The 20,602-nt window shown below is 34.8% G+C and overlaps 1 protein-coding gene across 2 annotated transcripts in view; it reads right to left on the bottom strand.

The window, feature by feature from the left end:
• Positions 1 to 1,049: 1,049 nt before the first annotated feature.
• The window catches only part of ROCK1 (Rho associated coiled-coil containing protein kinase 1), a 166,351-nt gene continuing 146,798 nt past the window's right edge, over positions 1,050 to 20,602 (bottom strand). For both annotated transcript variants that reach the window (XM_054460337.2, XM_054460335.2), the window contains exons 24-33: positions 20,422 to 20,515; positions 20,079 to 20,167; positions 19,046 to 19,234; positions 18,208 to 18,367; positions 11,064 to 11,134; positions 10,767 to 10,855; positions 6,327 to 6,405; positions 5,951 to 6,212; positions 4,753 to 4,960; positions 1,050 to 2,573 (exon numbers count right to left, since the gene is read on the bottom strand). In XM_054460337.2, coding sequence (XP_054316312.1) covers positions 2,570 to 2,573; positions 4,753 to 4,960; positions 5,951 to 6,212; positions 6,327 to 6,405; positions 10,767 to 10,855; positions 11,064 to 11,134; positions 18,208 to 18,367; positions 19,046 to 19,234; positions 20,079 to 20,167; positions 20,422 to 20,515 — 1,245 coding nt within the window. In that variant the 3' untranslated portion in view covers positions 1,050 to 2,569. The remainder of the gene's footprint in view (positions 2,574 to 4,752; positions 4,961 to 5,950; positions 6,213 to 6,326; positions 6,406 to 10,766; positions 10,856 to 11,063; positions 11,135 to 18,207; positions 18,368 to 19,045; positions 19,235 to 20,078; positions 20,168 to 20,421; positions 20,516 to 20,602) is intronic.

Raw genomic sequence — 20,602 nt, forward strand, 5'->3', positions numbered from 1 at the left:
CAAGCAGGGTCATGGAAGCGCCTTTTCTGAGGCAGTGTGCAGACATGAGGTTCTTAAGTGGCAAGAGGAATGGTACAAAACATCTAACTGGAGGTAGACTGTAGCAAGCCTGACAAGTGTTGCAGAGAACCAGCAGTGGTAGTGTGGATTCCTAATTATGGCACTATCTGGACCCTCTCAATATTGGTATACTTGGGAGTGAGTGGTTTCCTGAACTTAGAAGAGGAAGCAGCTCTCCTGGTTGACCCGGTTCTGTAATGTGGCATTGGGAATGATTTCTCAAAGCTCTCTCAGTTCTCAACAATTCTAAGTTCAGATTAGTATGTCATTTAAAAAGTCTTCTCTTGCTTAAACTAAATTAGAATTAACTCTGTTCTCTGCAACTGGACCTTAAAATATTAGGTAATGGTGATGAGTCTGAGAAGGTAGTAAGGACACTGTCAGGAACTGTGCTGAGATTTTATCCTATTTGCATGCTTCCAGTCACAGTTTCATGGATCCTGACAAAAGAGATGAGACCCCTGGGTCAGAGTCGGATGACTTCATTCACAGCACAGCAAAAGCAGCATAAGTTTCATGTTCCATCAGTTCCCTTTGCCCTCCAAGTCCCATGTAGGCAATGCAGAGTGGCCCAGGTGGGTGCTGAGCACACACTGGGTTTGCATCATAGGTGGGAGACATTATCTTTATTATACTGGACAGTAAAAGAACCTGACATCCTCTCAAGGGAGACACTCTATCTTCCAAGGCTGTTCACTACATAAATATCCTTGGAAAAGATAGTCAAAAGAAAGGTTGTCAGAGCCTCTGCTTCCCTGATGTGCAGAAATGCAAGAGACCCATGGAGAATTGTTTTCCAACACACTTTAGCCAGCTTTTCATGTGAACTATTCCCACTCTTGTTTTAGAGCCCAAGACCACGTTTTATCTTTTAAAAATATACTTTAATCTAACCATGGAATTTCACAAACATTTATATACAGTCAGAGACTAATTTGAAGTATGTTTTCCATTCATTTCAGCCATGAGAAAACACATTGCAGTCAAAATTAAAGATATCCATCCATAAATTACTTTTATTTCTCATTAAATGAGCACAGAGTCATTAGTATATTAATAACAGATATGTTTATTATTACATATCCATCAGTGCGGCTTTCAATACCACTTGAAACATGCATATCATCCTAGAGACGATCGGTTTTCCAGTGCTTCTTATCTGATACACATTACTGCAAAGCCATTATAAATTACTGAGGAGGTATTTGGTTAAAAAAATAAACAATAAATCATACTGTCCATATGAATCAACTCTTGTTACTGGACAAGAGTTTAACAGTATTTATCTGGTAATTCCTATGTTAACTGGAAAACATCATGGATGTATTGCCATATTTCCTTTTTATATTGGTGCGACCTTCTACATTTTTTGCAGTTTTATAAAGTCATTATTGTAGCAGGTAGTTTGATGCAAAGATTGTACTCAGTTTATGAAAGTCCAACAAACCTCTAAATATTTTAAATTAAACCAATTATCAATGAAAAACTCACTGACACACATAATTTTTTGAAAATACATTTTTTGAAATTTCTATACTTACTCATGGCAGTAAAATAATTATCTCAAATTAAGGCACTAAAAGGACAATGCAACCCCCATTGAAAGTGTTCTAAGAATAATTTACATTTCAAACAGTGCATACATTTCTTATATGTTTGTTAACTTAATGTCTTTATCATTTAAAACCACAAAGAAATACATTATACAATTACAGAAAATGATGTACCCCACAAAATGCTTTTAAACTTGGTTCTTTTGTACAGTTAGTTTCCTAATGTCTCTAGTAGTAAAATAACTCAATATGGCTTGGCAAAAATGCATAGATTAAATGTAATTTTTTTTTGTCCTCTCCCATTCCCCAAACTTGCTGAAACATATACAGTATTTTGTAAAGCATAATGAAAGATATTTACTTTCTCCATCAAGTCCACCTTGGGCAATCAACAGTAAGGCTTTTAAATTCTACAGTGAGGGCACTGAAGTTCAAGTGATATCACTGCTTTCTTAAAATAGTTTTGTATAGTCTTGCAAGAGCACAAAAACTTAAGTCATTAAAAAAACAAAACAAAACTTCAGTTTGTCTCATTTTGAGATATTTTCTTTACTCCTTCCATGAGCTGATCTTGATAGTGATGGCCGTTCCACTTGAAAGTGAAAGTCCCTTCCTCTTACTCATATGAGGAAAACTCTGTTCTATCACGACTGACAGGCATTTTCTTATAAATCCAAAAAGGCAGCACCTTTTAAAAAAAATATATCTACCTAAGCTTTCCCCCAACTGTACTTGCATTACATAGTAATAATTAATCTAATCTACCTGTAGGCAAACCCGCAATAAAAAAAACCCTCAGTGTGTTGTGCCAAAGCAAGGACAGAATAACAGCAATCTTAACCCTGAAGCCTGTGATATTTGTGTCAAAGAAACAGCCTGTCTGCTCTGCATGGTTAAAGAAGCCTGGTTTATCAGGTAGCATCCCACACGATTCCACAAGGCACTCAGTCACATGGTTAACTGTTGGGGTGGGGGGGAGAAAAACTAATTTAAGAAATGCACTCAGTTTAAAAATACAAGAAACAAACATTAGGAGGAAAGGTAAATATACATTATCTTTACATACAATAATTAACAATTACACAAAATTTGGAAAACAAGGAGTAGGAAAAATATACTTAGTATTCTCTCCTCTTTGTTTCTACACATTTTCTTACTCAGCTATAACCCCATTTCAAATCATTTTAGATCCAGTTTACACCCTATGCTCAGGAGAAGGCTGACATAGCATTCTACAGAATTAAGTTAGCAGTGAGGTGATAATACCTGGCATAGTATGGTGGCTGAGATAGGAAAGGATATAAGTCATTTCAAAGAATTAGTCCTGGTTACTGACAATAGGGAATGAACAAAAGGGATGAATTCAAGATGGCTTTAAGCCTGCTTGGAAGATGTGGGTGACATTGGCAGCGAGGCAAATCAGTGTTAAGTCTCAGCTTCTAGATTCAAGTGGCCCTATTAATCTAGGGAGTACACTCTAGGGAAGGTGGTATGTGGTAGAATAGAGGCTTTGGAATTGGACAACATAGGCTTTAGAATTGGACAGAAATGATTTCCAATCCATTGGCTGTGTGATTGAGCAAACTGCTTAATTTCTCTGAGCCTTATTTACTAATGTGTAAAATGAGAACTTAATGAGATAAGATTTCATAATTTCTCTCCAAGAAAGAGTTAACTGCCAGGTGCGGTGGCTCCTGCCTGTAATCGCAGCACTTTGGGAGGCCCAGGAAGGTGCATCACCTGAGGTCAGGAGTTCAAGACCAGCCTGGCCAACATGTTGAAACTCCATCTCTACTAAAAATACAAAAATTAGTAGGGCGTGGTGGCGTGTGCCTGTAATTCCAGCTACTCAGGAGGCTGAGGTGGGAGAATAGCTTGAACCTGGGAGGCAGAGGTTGCAGTGAGCTGAGATTGCGCCACTGCACTCTGGCCTGGGTGACAGAGTGAGACTGTCTCAAAATGAATGAATGAATGAATGAATGAATGGTTATGCCTTATAATTGTTTATCATGGCATAAAACATATTTTTGGAAAAAAGTCCATCAAAAATAGTTAAACAGTCAGGCACAGTGGCTCATGCCTATAATCCCAGCACTTTGGGAGGCTGGGGCAGGCAGATCACTTGAGGTCAGGAGTTTGAGACCAGCCTGGCCAACATGATGAAACCCTCTTTCTACTAAAAATACAAAAATTAGCCAGGCGTGGTGGCATGCGTCTGTAATCCCCGCTACTTGGGATGCTGAGGCTGGAGAATTGCTTGAACTTGGGAGGTGGAGGTTGCAGTGAGCTGAGATAGCGCCGCCACTGCACTCCAGCCTGGGTGACAGAGTGAGACTCTGTCTCAAAAAACAAAAACAAAAAAAAATGGTGGGGATGAGTTCATGTCCTTTGAAGGGACATGGATGAGGCTGGAAACCATCATTCTCAGCAAACTAACATAGGAATAGAAAACCAAACACCACAGGTTCTCACTCGTAAGTGGGAGTTGAACAATGAGAAAACATGGACACAGGGAGGGGAACGTCACACACCAGAGCCTGTCTGGGGGTGGGGGGATAGCATTAGGAGAAATACCTAATGTAGATGATGGGTTGATGGGTGCAGCAAACTACCATGGCATGTGTATACTCATGTAACAAACCTGCATGTTCTGCACATGTACCCCAGAACTTAAAGTATAATAATTAAAAAAACATAGTCACTGATAATACCAAATAATTTTGTATGTTGGGATAGTATGGGAAGTTAACAAAAAAGGGAAAAACAATTTTGGTTTTTGTAGAAAAACTATGCCAACACAGTTAAAAAATAGAAAAGATGATTAAAGGTTTTATATGAATTTCTGCATTAAAAAAATTAACAAGTTGGTTAAAGCATTAAGGGTTAAAACTATGCCATGTACAGCAACTTATGACAATAAAATTAGACACAGAACTAAATAAAAATAATATTGCATGTATTATTATTATTAAACTCTAACAAGAATAAGTTAAACTAATTTATAAAGTCACTACAATTCACATACAAAGACCTAAAAATGATGCCCTCTGTGGTGAAAAGCACAATTAGATTTCTGATTTTAATAGCTGTTATCCAATCATTTTCACATTGTTAAAAAGTTAGCATTTCAAATCCTTACCTAGTTTTTCCAGATGTATTTTTGACCACTTTCCGGAAAGACTGATTTGCAGTGGATCTTGTAGAAAGCGTTCGAGGGGAAGCACGAACAAAACCAGATGGTGGATTCTTAGGGATTTTCTTTACTAAATGAGTTACCCATTTTTTTTGTTCATCCTGAGAACATGCTAACAGCAGCATATCTCTTGCTGATGTTACATCATAACTTACTATGTTAAGGAGGGAAAAAAAAGCATAATTAAAGCCATATAGTTTTTTAAAATCCAACCTATCAAATGCATAGTTTTTCAAGTTCTTAAGGTTTTAAAAGTTTTAATATGCTTAATTAAGCATGAACAATATCTCATTCTCCTTAAGTTAAATAAGGCTGAAATTAAAAAAAAAATTAGTCAAACTAATAAAGTAAAATCAGAAATATAAAAAAATGTAAAACAAATAAATGTATTTAAAGAACATAAGTTTCTTATCTGAAAACAGCTATGGTCTGTATTCTTTCCCTCAAGCTACCTCTGAAAACTAGAAGATATTCTATGATACAGCATGCATGCTGATCCAGGCAGTGAATGCCAGACAAAAAGAAGAGGAAAAACTCAAGGGAGGAATAGAGTGGAACTTACCTGTTGCTCTTCTCTCCAACTTGGAATAATTTCTTAGCAGCATGTTTGTTTGTTTTTGTTTGTTTACAAGGGGGTGATTCTCTTTAAAAACATTGTTGGCCGGGCGTGCAATGGCTCACACCTGTAATCCCAGCACTTTGGGAGGTCGAGGTGGGTGGATCACCTGATGTCAGGAGTTCGAAACCAGCCTGGACAACATGGTGGAACTCCCTCTCTACTAAAAATACAAAATTAGCCGGGTGTGGTGGCACACGCCTATAGTCCCAGCTACTCAGGAGGCTGAGATAGGAGAATCACTTGAACTTGGGAGGCAGAGGCTGCAGTGAGCTGAGATCATGCCACTGCACTCCAGCCTGGGCGAGACAGAGTGAGAATCCATCTCAATCAATCAATCAATCAATAAAAATAAATAAAAACATTTTAAAAAGCTAAATCTGTAAATAGCTGCATATTGCCCCACCAGTGTCAAAATACTACTTTTTATAATCTCTTTTCAACTTGGTATAGAAATCACTACACATAAGTTAGTTCATTGAGACTTAAAACTAAGTTTAAGTTGTAACAATAATTACCATGCCTTACCTTTACATGGACAAATTAAGTCCTCTTTCTTATCTAAGTGATCTCTGTGGCACTTAACATGGCATCTTCGACACTCTAGGGCAGGGGGTGGCTTAAAAACATGCCAGAGAGGTTTGGCACAGGCATCACAATTGGCAGGAAAGTGGTAGAGTGTAGGAATAAACTCATGGCCTTTGTGATTTTGGAAATTAGTTTTTTCAGCTTGTTGTACTGGTTCCATCTCTACATCTTTTCTACATTCACCTTCATTTGCATATAGTATCTACATTCAGGAATGGTGAAAGGAAAAGATTTTAAAAATTTGGTATATTTTCCATTTACTTCACAAAAATGCTTAGGACTTAGATTCTTTAAAATTATAACTTCAGATTTTTACCTGGAATATTTTAGGAATTTCTTCAGTTTCAGCTCTATACACATCTCCTTGGGTTACAGGTCTAACGTGAAACAGTTTACTAAAATAAAAATAAATATAGGCCATTTACAAAAACTCATTTATTGTAAAAGACATTTCACTAAAGAGGACATATAGGTGGTAAATAAGCACATAAAAAGATATTCAACATCATCAGTCATTAGAGAAATGCAAATTAAAACCACAATGAGTGTCACTACACATCTGTCAGAGTTAAAAAAAAATAAAAACAGTAGTAACACCAAATGCTGGTGAGAATGCAGAGAAAGTAAATCACTCATATACTGCTGATGGAAACATAAAATTACAGAGCCACTCTGGAAAAAGAGTATGGCAATTTCTTAGAAAACTAAACATATGCTTACCATATAACCCAGCAAACTGCACTGTTGGGCCTTTAATTTCAAGAAACAAAAATTCATATAACATTTTATATCTATTTAAAAAAACCTGCACATCGATGTTCATAGGAGCTTTATTCATAATAACCAAAACCTGGAAACAACCCAAATAAATGGGTAAGCAAACTGTGATACATCTATACTATGGAATACTACTCAACAAGAAAAAAACAAATTATACTTGGATTGATCTTAAGGGAATTATACTGAATGGGAAAAAAAGCTGATCAGAAAAGATTACACATTATTTGATGCCATTCATATAACACTCTTGAAGAGACAAAATTATGGAGATGGAGAACAGATTAATGTTGCTATGGATTAAGGAGAGGTGGAGGAAGGAAGCTGCCTTTTGACTACAAAAGGAGTAGCACAGGAACGCTTGTGATGGAATTGTTCTGTATTTTGAGTGTGGTGGTGGTCATATGAATCTATACACGTGAGAAAGGCATACAGATTGGAAAGAAAGGAGTAAAACCCTTTATTTGGCGATGACATGATTGTATGCAGTTGTCTCATGGTATCTGTGGCAGATTGGTCCCAAGACCCCGGAGGATTTTGAAGAGAGAGAGTGAAAGAGAAAGAGAAAGAGAGGGAAGAAGGGAAGAGACAGGAAAAAAAGAAAAGATAAGAAATGGTGTAGTATTTGTATATAACCTAAGTACACCTTCCTGTATATTTAAAATTGTCTCTAGATAATACTTAATACAATGTAAATGCTATGGAAATTGTTATTATATTATATTGTTTAGAGAATAATGACAAGAAAACAAATCTGTACATATTAAGTACAGATACAACCACAATAGGCCTAACTACATTTTCAATCCATGGTTGGATGAATATACAGATGCAGAACCCATGGATACAGAGGGCTGACTGTATGTAGAAAAGCCCTGTGGAATTGATCCCAAAACCCCACAACCGTATAAAACTGTTAAGTGCAAAGCAAGATTAAATGATTCAAGGTCAACATATAAAAACAAATACTGTTGGAACAACCAGATACCTATGTGGGGGAAAAAAAGCCAACCTGACCTAAACAACTACCTCTTACCAAACACAGACCACAAAAGGCAGAAAACATTTTAAAAATTGGTACACTGATCCTCATTAAAAGACACCATTAACAAAATCAACAGGTAAGCAACAGATTGGGAAATATTTGCATTACATATTTCTAACATAGGATTCTTATTCAGAATATATATAGAACTCTTAAAAACCAATCTTAAAAACATAAGCAACCCAATTTAAAAATGGGCAAAAGACTTGAAAAAACTTAAGATATACAATGGCTAATAATGACATGAAAGATTCTTGGTATTATTAGTTATGAGGAGAATGCAAATTAAAATAACAATGAGATAGCATTTAACATCCACTAGAAAAGCTAAAATCAAAGGTTGATATCACCAAATGTTGGTGAGGATGTGGAGCAACTGAAACTCATACTGTTGGTGAATATAAAATAGTGTGACATAATAATTTTTGAGAATTGTTTGGTAGATTTTTAAAAAGTTAAACACAGATCTACTTTATAACCCAGGATACCACTCCTAGGTATTTACCCATGAGAAATGAAAACATAAGTTAAAAAAAGGAATGCTCATAAGTCTTATTTACAATAGCCCCAAATTGGAAGCAACCCAAATGTCAATCAACACAAAAATGGATAAACAAATTCATGCAATGTTATACTATTCAGCAATACAAAGAACAATCAATACATACACCACCACAGGTGCAGGCTGAGTCAAAGATGCTAGGCACAAAAGTGTACATTACTGTTTAATTCCATTTATATGAAGTTCTAGAACAGGCAAAACTAATCTTGGCAATAGAAATCAGATCATGGGAAGAGGCACAAGTGAGCTTTCTTTTTTTTTTTTCTTTTTTTTTTTTTTGAGATGGAGTCTCACTCTGTCACCCAGGCTGGAGTGCAGTGGCACAATCTTGGCTCACTGCAACCTCCGCCTCCCGGGTTCAAGCGAGTCTCCTGCCTCAGCCTCCCGAGTAGCTGGGGTTACAGGCACCTGCCACCATGCCCAGCTAATTTTTTGTATTTTTAGTAGAGACAGCATTTCACCATGTTGGCCAGACTGGTCTCGAATGAACTCCTGACCTCATGATCCTCCCACCTCAGCCTCCCAAAGTGCTGGGATTACAGGTGTAAGCCACCACACTCGGCCCAAGTGAGCTTTCTTTATAAATCAAAAAAAAAAAAAAAAATGCTTTTTTTCAGAGACAGGGTCTCGCTATGTCACCCAGGCTGGTCTCAAACTGAACTCAGGCCAACCGCCCACCTTGGTCTCCCAAAGTGCTGGGATTAGAGGCATAACCACTGTGCCCAGCCACAAGTGAGTTTTCTAAAGAAATACGTTTTTTTTTTAATCTTTTATTGAGTGGTGATTATATGAGTGTTTACAACTGTAAAAAGTTACTGAAGAGAACACTTAAGATCTATGAACTTTATTGTGGGAAATTATACCTTAATAAAGAGAGGAAAGAAATCTCTCATCAATCTAAAAAGTATTTAACTTAGTTGAAAGATAGTATCTTTCATATTAGTGTTTATGTATTATTTCACTTAAGCTGATAATTTAAATTTTGATAACTAAAGCTGTTTATTAAAAAAATAGAAAATAAAATGAGTATTCTCTAGAACTTGCTTCTTTTTACATTCTAACTATAACCAGCTCCACAAATACTTAATTCCAAAGGGATGACAATACTTTATTTTATATATATATTTCTTTTAAAAAGCAGTTACCAGACTTGACTTTGAATATATATTTTGTTGCATATGTTTTGCCTTTTCTCCTACTAGTCGGTAAGCTCCTTAATGATGGAATTTACTCATCTTTATACATACTACATAATCTATGATAATATAAGCAGCAATACTGAAGAAAACATTTTAGAATGAAGAAAAAATACTATATTATAGGCCTCTTTGACCTATCACTACAAAAGAACAGATATATTTATATTTCCCCTTAATAATGACCAAAGAATCCTACACAGTTGTTCTTTTATATCCACAGTGAATTGATTCCAGGAACTCCAAAAATATCGAAGTCCAAGTATGCTCAAGGCTCTTATATAAAATGGTGTAGTATTTGCATATAACCTAGGCACATCCTCCTGTATGCTTTAAAATCATCTCTTTATTACTCATAAGACATAATACAGTGTAAACGACGTAAACAGTTGTTATACTGTATTTTTTAAAGAAATTTGTATTATTTTTAATTGTTAGATTTTTCTTTCATATATATAATATATATATAAATATATATAAATATATATAAAAATATATATATTATATAAAAATATATATATAATATATATATGATATATATATATTTTTGTGTGTGTGTGTGTGTGTGACAGAGTTTCGCTCTTGTGGCCCAGGTTGGAGTACAGTGGCGCAATCTCGGCTCACTGCAACCTCTGCCTCCCAGGTTCAAGCGATTCTCCTGCCTCAGACTTCTGAGTAGCTGGGACTACAGGCGCCTGCCACCACGCCCAGCTAATTTTTGTATTTTTAGTAGAGACGGGGTTTCACCATGTTGGCCAGGCTGGTCTTGAATTCCTGACCTCAGGTGATCCACCTGCCTCGGCCTCCCAAAGTGCTGGGGTTACAGGTGTGAGTCACTGCACCCGGCCCTTTTTCAAATATTTTCTATCCACAGTTGTGGATATGGAACCCACTGATACACAGCTGACTATACTTTTTGAAATGCTCTCTGAACTCAAACTACTAAACACTTGAAATAAAAAATTTGTCTTCCAAATACAGGAAATAAGTATATACATTTTTCCTTCTCACATTTTGCTGAAGATTTAATATAATGTCAACATTTATGCTTAAGAAAAACAGAAAAGTAGATAACAGTGTTGAAGTAACACAAAATATAAAATACATTTTAAGTCTAAAAATAATTATCAAAACTTAGCTCTCAACCCCTTTAAAATTCAATCAAAGGCAACTTACTCTATGTCCAATACCATAGATGGATTGGATTGCTCCTTATCTTGTTCGTCATTATAGAACAAAATTTTTTTGCTGCTTACCACAACATACTGAAATAAGAAAAAATGGGGAAGAGTTACAAGAGCAACATTAACTTGGTTTAAAGTGATAAGCATAATATTTGCCACTAATATCTAGATTATATTGTATTAATGTAAAATCAATTCTAGTAAAAAAAAAGTAGCTAATATAAGTTCTATGCTCCAAAGTAAAATATAGAACAAAATACCAGTTAGAAAATAATTAGGTATATGGTACCTGTTTCTTCCAGCCATATCGTTTGATATTTCCTCTATTTGGTACTGAAAGCCAACCTTCAATTCTTGACTCTAGGAGAAAAAGAATATATTTATCAGTCAGTCTTAAATTGTAACAAAAGAAAAACTATTAAAAGTTGTCTAACAGCATGCAGCAACAAGCAATTGAACACAACTAAATGAATAAGTGCTATAATTTGCTCTTCCATGCTTCAATCACACAAATCAACTTTAATGGCCATACAAATATTGCAGAAAAAAATTCCAAGCCACTTTTCCCATACAATTTAACATTTAGTACTCAATTACAAAAGTATGAAGTAACAATACCCTCAAGAGCCAGGCAAGACTGGAATGGATTGCAGCTTAAATGGGATATGATGTAGAAGACTTTATCATTTAACATTCATATAAAAATAATCAGCAAAAAAAAAGAAAAAAAAATAATGCAGCAAGTGGAACAAATCAGAGCCATGATTTACACAAGAAAGAGCAAGCAAAAGTATAGAAGTGTCCTATTACTCACAGAAGACAAGAATAGAAGATAAATAAATAAGGAATGCAGGCAGAATCAACTAGATATAAAGAATAAGAGACAAGTATTTGTTTTCTCAGTACAATATTCTGATTAAGCTTTTTGGTAAAACAACTTCAATTTGAATTTGTAACAATTTCAATAAAATTGTCCAAATTTGGTTGAGGGGAGCACTTAACTCTAGTGCTAAGTTCAATTACAATTCTACTCAAACTAAAGAGTTTTAAAGCCTCTTAAGTTTGTGATATCACAATTTGATAAACAGTAAAAACAACATAGAATCCATTTGGTCTACTGCCATTATTTCAACTAGTACGTGCATACCAGGAATTCCTTGACTATTTGATCAAGGCATTTTATAATAATTATTACTATTGTTTAAATATAACTAATGTCTACTAGAAATATCTGGGGGATAAAGACAACTCCATTAGAAATGGTTATTTTAGATCAGGTTGGAAATAAGAAAATCCATTCAATTTAACTATTTTCCATATCTACCTTATATTTGAAACACAAAAGAATAGAAAAATAACCGATTTCAAAGTATGACACTAAAATATGAGATTATACTATCATTCAAATGATAATCCTAAGGCAATATATTGTCCCCCTTCATATAATTTAAAAGCTATAAACTCAGTCTTACAGTAACAGTTAACAATAGGTAACATTTACTGATTTATTTATTCATAAATTTACTATTTGCCACATGCTTTATAATATCTCATATTTAACCTATGTATAAGTCCATGAATACAGGATATTATATTCCTAGGAATTCGGAAAAGGTTCTGCTGTCATCTTTCACTTACAAAAGAAAAGACTAAGGCTTAGCAGGGTAAACTGACTTGGGCAAGGCAACTCTATCAGTATCTATCAAAGCTCTACGGTTTCAAACCCCAGCAGTCTAATTTCTGAGCTTATGTTTCTAGAGCACAACACTATTCTGTTCGCAAACAAGCTTTGCAGTTGACTGAATTGTGGGAAATATTTTTTTCCCCTACTCCCACCAGGTACTTAATGTCTCTACACCTTTACTTGTGTTATTCCTCTTCATATAAATTGTTAAAATGGAGGAAATGATGAGATAACTTTAGTTCAAAATGATCTCTCTCTTCTCCCAACATTTCTCTTTTTCCTTTTGTTTTTGACATGAAGTCTTGTTATGTTGTCCAGGCTGGTCTCAAACTCCTGAGCCTCAGCTTCCTAAGCAGTGGCATGTACCACAGCACCTAGCTTTAATTGCTGCAATTTAGTTCATGAAGTAATTATTTTGTTGCTTAGGTAGTTCCTTGGTAAGTTTTGTGAGAGCAAGGACCATATCTTTTTTTTTTATTTTTTATTTTTTTATTTATTTACTTTTTTTATGAAGTATTTATTGATGATTCTTGGGTGTTTCTCGGAGAGGGGGATGTGGCAGGGTCATAGGATAATAGTGGAGAGAAGGTCAGGAGATAAACACATGAACAAAGGTCTCTGGTTTTCCTAGGCAGAGGTCCCTGCGGCCTTCTGCAGTGTTTGTGCCCCTGGATACTTGAGATTAGGGAGTGGTGATGACTCTTAAAGAGCATGCTGGCAAGGACCATATCTTAACACTTGATTTTGTATATCTCATGGCAAATGACACAACGAGGTGGTACTTGACAGATATTTGTTGATTACTTTGTAATTCTGCATTTTTCTGAATTAGTCAATTAAAGTCATCCTTTGTAAATAGTGGTTCCAGTTTAAAAACCAAATGGGCAGTTTTATACTAAATAGCATGCAGAAGACTGTTGATCACATATTGATCATTCACCAACAATTTATCTTATAAAAGCAAAAAAGTTATTGCCAGAAATTTTCCCATTAGTGTGGTAGAAATTGCAGCTCTGGTTTTAAAGTCTAGTTTGGAAAACATTAAGACGAACATTAGTGAGAATGAAAAGTAGTCTTAATATCTGATAATACGAAGTTGTTTAGTATTAGTAATTCCTCACCAAAAACAAAGATATAAAACCCTTTGAATTCTTGACATTTACACAAAATTGTGTATGCCAAAATACCCTACACTTTCACATTATTTCTTTGTGACAATCCATGTCAAAAATATTTATGCTTTCTGGCTCTAGATGTGGGTTAATCTGCCAGTTTTCTTTAATATATCTTCAATAAGTTGTTATATGGTATGGCTTTATCTGTCATTTCAGTGTTCCTTAGAAATTGTATATATCAAGGGAATCTTATGAGTCAAATAAGCCAGAATTCTACATTTGCTCATATTTAAATTAAATGAAGAGGGGCAGGGAGAAAATAAATGAAGAAATCTGGAATGCAAATAAAGGTGTCAAGAATATGTGAAGGTTTTTGCCAATTTACAACAATGTCATGGGAGAAAATTTTAGTTTTTCCCTCTGGTGAATTCCCTCAGAGAAGCAACTGAACTAAGCTCAATAATAACAGATTAAAAAAATACATACTAGCTTCTCCTGTGTTTCCTTTCCTTACTCCTACCATAGTTACAAGATAATATACTTACTAATTTTTAAAATATATAAAGACCTCTTCTAAAATCGGGACCACCTGTAACTTAAGTGGTGATCTGGAGGTATAACGCTGTAAATTCCATCTTTTATATCAGAAGCACAGAAAACAGCTTCTCCAGATAACTAAATGAAACTCCCACTGAGAGAACCTCTAAGTCTGGATTATCCTTAATAATATTCTACATATTTACAAAAACAACTTGGCTCTAAATTTTATACAATATATTTGTAGAACAATTTTAACTTATAAGAAGTTAGATGTATATTACTGCAATATCAGCGATTTCTTTACCCAAATAAGAGACAATCTAACTATATGTACATCAATACTCGATATAGCCAATTCAAACATCAGAGCTAACCTCTGAAGACTACCTAATTTATTTAGCTATACCACAAACATACTGCTTAAGAAACAAGGCTAGAGAACCATTTCAAAACACTTTAATTAAATTCAAAAGTGATATAAAAAAGAAAATTAATTAACACTCAACAAGTCAGATACACCAACTTCAAATCACTGTAGATTTGGGCAAGGTCAGAAACATTCATATATTCAAATATTGGGAAACACACCAAGAGAGCCACCATTTTCAGGTTTAAGTTACATAACCTAAGGTCAAGCTGGATGGAAAAGGGTATGATACAAATAATCCATAAGAGATAATGAATATTACTGGAGTATCAATGCCAAGTTTTCTTAATCCATCATCTATTTCTACATTTTCTTCAGATGTCTAGGTTAACAGTTCCAAAAGAAGAAAACAGAAAGAATGAGGAAAAGAAACATTTATCACATTAAAGTTTTTTGTCATCTAGGCAACAGGCATCCATAACCCTAAGGGTAACCTTTATGTTTGTATTGTGTGCTAGGTCACAACCTGCTACAGAACCAAAGAGAGGATAAAGACATAAAAGAATTAAGAGAATGAAGGTGACTTCAAGAACTTCAAAGAGTTATAAGTCAGAGAAGGAGTAACATTTTTTAATAAGGTTTTTAGAATTGGGAATTTTAGAAGGGAGATTTAATATTTAAGCTAGTTAATAACAAAATGGCCACTGAGGATTCATAGAGGCTGCGTTCTAGATGTACAAGATAATTAAATTATAATTATATTGAATAATGAAATCTAAGAGAAATAATAAAAGTTGCAGTGTCAGTTTATCCATCCAAGTACTTTAAAAAAAACTGAAAAATGTGACCCATATTTCAAAAAGCCATTATTTTAACTTGGAGTAAACTTAATCTATTCAAAGTCCTCTCCTTTTTAGTACGTATATTCATTTACTAATTTTCTAAACTGAAGTAAAAATTAATCATTAGCCATTACCTTCAAGACATTTTTTAGACACTTGAATGATATGTAACTATCTAATATTAAGAATGAATATCAACATTCTTTAACAATTCTTCCTAGATATGACTGCAAAACCTTAACTTTATTTGCCAGGGACCATTTTTGAGCATCTAGTAAATGGTGGATTTAATACAGATTTTCAATTTACTAGCAAAATATCTGACTCACAGAGAGGTAAATAATATTAACAAAGACTATCCATTAATTTCTACTTCCAATATGAAAGTCAAGGTTCAGCACTGTTGAGATTTTATGAAGTCTCAAAATTAAGAACACAGTAATAGGAAAAGAGGTATTAACTGGCCTCATTTTCTAGCAAGGGAGAATGGCCACCAAGTACTCCCTGCCCCACTTGGTTTGGACTTTGATAACCTTAAAATTCCTGAAAGTACACTAATATTCTAAGAAATATACTGAAAATGGAGCTAGTAGAAACATTTAAAAATCTCTTTGCTCAATAAGTCAATTTATTAGGTCAGGATTCTGAAATCTAAATGGATTCCTAGTCTAAGCCTGCCAATGAAGCCAGCTGATGGCACTATGAGCTTAGCCTTTCTGAATCAGCCATGATGGTGGGTAAAATTAATCACTTTCCTCATTAGCAGTCCCACCAGCTCACCTTTCAACTCAAATCTTCTAACTAGCATTCACCAATAATGTGTCCATTTCTGACATATTTAACCCAATACTAAGAAAACTAAGGTGCATATAAGGCATTATAAATAGTTAAAGGGAAATGGGTGGAATAAAAATAAAATTGGTCAGGATTTCGAATTGACACTAAATAGAGCAAGGTCGGCCAGGCGGGTGGCTCATGCCTGTAATCTCAGCACTCTGGAAGGCCAAGGCAGGCAGACAGCTTGAGCTCAGGAGTTCAAAACCAGCCTGGGCAATATGGTGAAATCCCATCTCTACAAAAAATTTAAAAAATTAGCCGGGTGTGGTGATGCACACCTGTAGTCCCAGCTACTCAGGAGGTTGGGGCAGGAGGATCGCTTGAGCCCAGGAGGCAGGATCATGAACCAAGATCATGCCACTGCACTCTAGCCTGGGCAACAGAGTGAGACTGTTTCATACATACATACATACATATATACATACATACATATATGTATATATCATATATATTACTTTATCATATTTCAATTAATAATGTTGGAAATTGTTTTAGCTTGATTATATTATCTTGAAATATATATATGTATGCATGTACATATATGTATGTGTGTACACACATATATGTATGTATGTACATATATGTATATGTGTACACACATATATGTATGTATGTACATATATGTACATACATACTCCAGAAGTATCTCAGGGTTAATGAAGGGCTAATGAAGTGGGAATCTAACTTACAAATTCAGTTCAACAATTGAAAGAATGTAGCCAAACACTTCTAAAAGTCATATTCTTAGTGATGATTAAGTCTAACTTTAGAAAGATGTTCAAACAACTACTAAAGCTACAGGTTCTTATTAAATTCAAAGTGATCCTACAATAATGAATCATGTGTACCTGCAAGTTTCTCAAGAGGTAGGCAGTTTCAGAGAGCCAAAAACAGGTAAACAGAGGAGTTCCTTGACCATTAAAATAAGAAATATTTCTTCACTGCCTTTCCATTCCCAGATACCTAATTTTGACCTAGCAAAGCCACACAAGAATGAGGCCAGGGATCACATGGCATACAGAGAGGAGCTGAATTCATTTCCCAATTTGAGTCCCACTTTCTTGACCAAGAAAGATACTATAAAATTTTCTGAGTGACTCATCTAGTTCCTTATATCAAATTCACAATAACAAGTAATATCTGTTAAAACAGAATCCCAATATCAAACATGCTGCTTCATAAATATCTTCCTATTTATTATTCAGAAAATACACTAATTAAAATCTATTTTCAAGTTTATTACCATGTATACAAAACTTCCAAGACTCTGAACTAAGACTGTGTATATGTAAATGCATGTTTTAATAGTGATAACCTATTCATTTTATTTCTAAATTGAACTTATAGTATGTGTATTTCTCATCTCTGTAAAGTATATAAATGTACTATAGTTTACATGATGATTAAACCAAAAATGAGGTTGTGTTTATTTTTAAATTGATTCTCCACTGGGAAAGAGAAGACACAGAAAAAAGTCTCAAATCTTAGCCACTCATTCCTGCCTTTATTTGACACCCCTGGCCTCTTACTGCCCTGCCCAACCCATTTTATCTATTTCTCCAAACTTAAAACTTAACAAAGTCTGATTGAAGTTGATCACTACTCCACTAGATAGGGTTCTATATATAGCTGCTGTGGTTCTGATGATAAAGTACAGTTCTTAGTTTTAGCACAAGAATACATAAAATGTTAAAGAGCTATTACTCACAAAAACGTACAACTTTTAAAAAATAGTGAGATGTGTAGTAGCAGCTTTGACTCTCACTGTGGACTTAGGCTGCTCAAAATAGGTTCATAAACCTCTTATGGTTTTTATTCAGGTAAAGCTTCTTAGGTCTATTTAAATAGCCTAAGATTGCTTACAACTGCTCTACTCCACAAAATACACCAAGAGTATAATCATCATCAGGCCTTGGCTATCAGAAATAAGAATTCCTTCTTAGGAATCCATGGACAAAATGACAAGGAGGTAGAAAACCAAATGAAAGAAATATACACTAATTTCCATGACATTTATACATGTTTGAATGATACAGAATTATTCTTACCTGGGAGGTTTCCATCAGTTTCATCAGCACTAGGAAAACTAGCAACACTTGTAGAATCCGAGAGGTCCAAAAGTTTAGCACGCAATTGCTCAATATCACTCTCTTTGCTGGCCAACTGCATCTGAAGCTCATTCCTATGTGCACATTCTTCTACCAATTGCTAATTTTGAAAAGTATCAAGATAATATAATCAAGCTAAAATTATTTCCAACATTTTTAACTGAAATATGATAAAGTAATTTAAATTGCCAGTACCAAAAATGTACAGTAAACTTCATGAATGTTTGCTACCACAGATTTTGATACGCTACAGAAATGTCAAGTTCTTTCTCAGTAATACATTGCTCGGACAAATTCCTTTTCTCCTTGCCTTAAAAAGAGTTTTTGTTTTTGTTTTCAAACATAAGCCATCAAAACAAAAAAGTTACAACAAAAGAAAATGCTTTTCTGGCTCCAAATGAAGTAGCTTTAAAGGTATAGAAAACTTCAGAAAACCATAACTGATGGAGCTAAAAAGCTTAGATCTAAGTGCCCGAGACCAGGTTCTCAATTTTGTTCTATTAACAAGCCAAGAGGTATCAAAAAATTAAGCTTGTTATTTTGATTTCAAAAAAGTGAGTCTTGACTAGAGAAAATAAATAAGCTACAATACTTCAAAACCTCTACCCCAATTATAGTTAATATTATAACAGCCGTATCCCAATTTCAGTCTGAAACCAAACAGGCAGAACCCTTGACTGTTCCCAAACTAAGTAAGATAAATAGATAACAAGTATATACAGAAATAATTTAAGAAAATAATCCTTCACACTCATGTCCATACACACACAAACCTTACCGCTTGCATGTCATTCAGTTCCTTCTGATGTTTCACTACCATCTGGTTGAATTTCTCTCTTTCTTGGTTGAGTTCCAGTTGTAGCTTTCGATTTTCCTTTTCCTTCTTTCTCAAATCTTGTGTATTAGCTTTCTTTCTATCAATTTTAAAATCTTTTCGATTCATTATTTCTGCCAACTTGTTAACAGCCTATTAAAATATTATTAATAAAGATCAATAGTGTAGTCATCCAATGTAATACTAAAATGTATTTTTTTCTTCAAAATCAGGAAGCAGGACTTTTTGTGTGTATGAAAATTAGGACAACTTCATGACGGTTGACACATGATAACTGGTAGCACAAGTAACTAACACTGACTTATCACACTACTTCAATGTAAGAACCAGGAGCCTTTCTTTGGTTAACTTTACAACCCAGTACTGAATCAAGAGTATGCTAATCCTACTCTGATGCTGGGTACTAACAAATAAAGCTTCTATGCCTTGGCCACATACTCTTATCTTCTACAACTATACAATATTACTAGGCAAGTTAGCTTTCTTAACTGAAATCCTATTTCTTTTTCTTTTTCTTTTTTTTTTTTGAGACTGAGTCTTGCTCTGTCGCCCAGGCTGGCATGCAGTGGCATGATCTTTGCTCACTGCAACCTCTGCCTCCTGGGTTCAAGCAATTCTCTTGCCTCAGCCACCTGACTAGCTGGTATTACTGGAGCGCACCACCACGCCCGGCTAATTTTTATATTTTTAGTAGAGACTGGGGTTTCGTCATGTCAGCCAGGCTGCTCTCGAACTCCTGGCCTTAAGCGATCTGCTGGCCTCAGCCTCCTAAAGTGCTGGGATTACAGGCATGAGCCACCGCACCTGGCCTTGAAATTCTATTTCACAAATAAGTTTTTTATAGTTAGAGGGGAGAGAATTTATTTGTTCTGATGAAAAGCTTGAACCTTATTAGCCTTGGTTTTAGGAAAAAGCGCATAAGGAGCAATGATTAACTCAAAAATGAACATGTGGAAAAGATCGAAAGCATGTATACCTGTGTTTTAAGGGTTCGTTCAGTGTTGATATTCTTTTCAAAGGCAGCCTTAAGATTACTGATCTCCTCCTCCTTCTCCAGTTTATATTCTGTCAACAAATTACATTAAATGTTATTGTATGGTATTAATTTAATTTCTGCATTTCAAACTAACAATGTCCTTAATTATTCAAATAAGTATACATTACACAGTAACTTTCAGTAACTTAATTACGATAATTCTTAAGGCTACAGAAGTTACTTAATATATGAAAACAGGTATCTTAGAAACCTAACACAACATAGGTAAAGATAAATCACTGAATTTGATCTAACATGATGATTTTTTAAAAATTCTACATACCTTCCTCTGCCTTCTTCATTTTCTCTGTTAGCTCTTCATTCTCTCTTCTTAATATTTCAATATCTTTGGTTAGCATGCTGTTTGCTTCTTCAAGCTAAACAAAGCACACAAAAGTTTAAGCTCCAGCCTCTTTGCTATTCTCATATTTCAGGCAATAACCTTTAAATATACTGCTAGATAA

Source organism: Pongo pygmaeus, chromosome 17, assembly GCF_028885625.2.
Source record: "Pongo pygmaeus isolate AG05252 chromosome 17, NHGRI_mPonPyg2-v2.0_pri, whole genome shotgun sequence".
Lineage (NCBI taxonomy): Eukaryota > Metazoa > Chordata > Mammalia > Primates > Hominidae > Pongo > Pongo pygmaeus.